Source organism: Octopus bimaculoides, chromosome 2, assembly GCF_001194135.2.
Source record: "Octopus bimaculoides isolate UCB-OBI-ISO-001 chromosome 2, ASM119413v2, whole genome shotgun sequence".
NCBI lineage: Eukaryota > Metazoa > Mollusca > Cephalopoda > Octopoda > Octopodidae > Octopus > Octopus bimaculoides.
The window spans coordinates 762,355-763,099 of NC_068982.1; the positions used below are offsets into that span (position 1 = coordinate 762,355).

General features: G+C 32.6%; 1 protein-coding gene across 1 annotated transcript in view; it reads left to right on the forward strand.

The window, feature by feature from the left end:
• Window positions 1–411: 411 nt before the first annotated feature.
• The window catches only part of LOC128247129 (uncharacterized), a 31,047-nt gene continuing 30,713 nt past the window's right edge, over window positions 412–745 (forward strand). The window contains exon 1 of the mRNA XM_052965944.1: window positions 412–418. Coding sequence (XP_052821904.1) covers window positions 412–418 — 7 coding nt within the window. The remainder of the gene's footprint in view (window positions 419–745) is intronic.

A 745-nucleotide genomic window follows, 5' to 3' on the forward strand; every position in this document is an offset into this window, starting at 1 on the left:
GAGAGAGAGAGAGAGAGAGAGAGAGAGAGAGAGAGAGAGAGAGAGAGAGAGCTTAAATGGAGGAAAATAAGGGAAGTATTTAAAGAAGGCAGAAGTAAGGTTAAGTGATACTGAAAATATTGGGCAACTAAAATAAATAAATGGTGAGAAAACGGAAGTCTGTATGTATGATAAGTACAAGTAACTATGTGAGGAGAACGATTTGTGTCAAATGATTGGTAACAAATCTTTGCGCAAAGTGGACTAATCGTACGAAAGCTGATAAAGCGAAGAAAAAGAAAAAAAATGTCGTAGGCTGAAATAAGAAAACGGTGCACATAAAATCGTATCCTTACTAAAAAGAAAGAACACCCAAGAAAAACATGAGATCCATGACGGAATGAAAGAATAAACTCATGAAAAAAATACAACATGGCGAGTAAATAATATAAGCATTAAAAAAATATTGAAAGAAAAATGATTGCGGTAACAGCAGTGATCTTTACCTGTTACCTTACAATTATTCTTGGCGTACTTTGGAATTTAGAATCCAATATTTATCTTCTTGTTTGTGTGTAAAAAATAAATTTAATAGAACGCGTAACTTAATTTGCATTACAAGAGATTTATCACAAATGTATTACCATAGATATAATCGCATAATTAAGAAGTTCGCTTCACAATCACATAGTTTCCGGTTCCACCTAATGGATCATTACATTCGACAAGGAGCTCCCACCTATGATATATATATATATATATATAT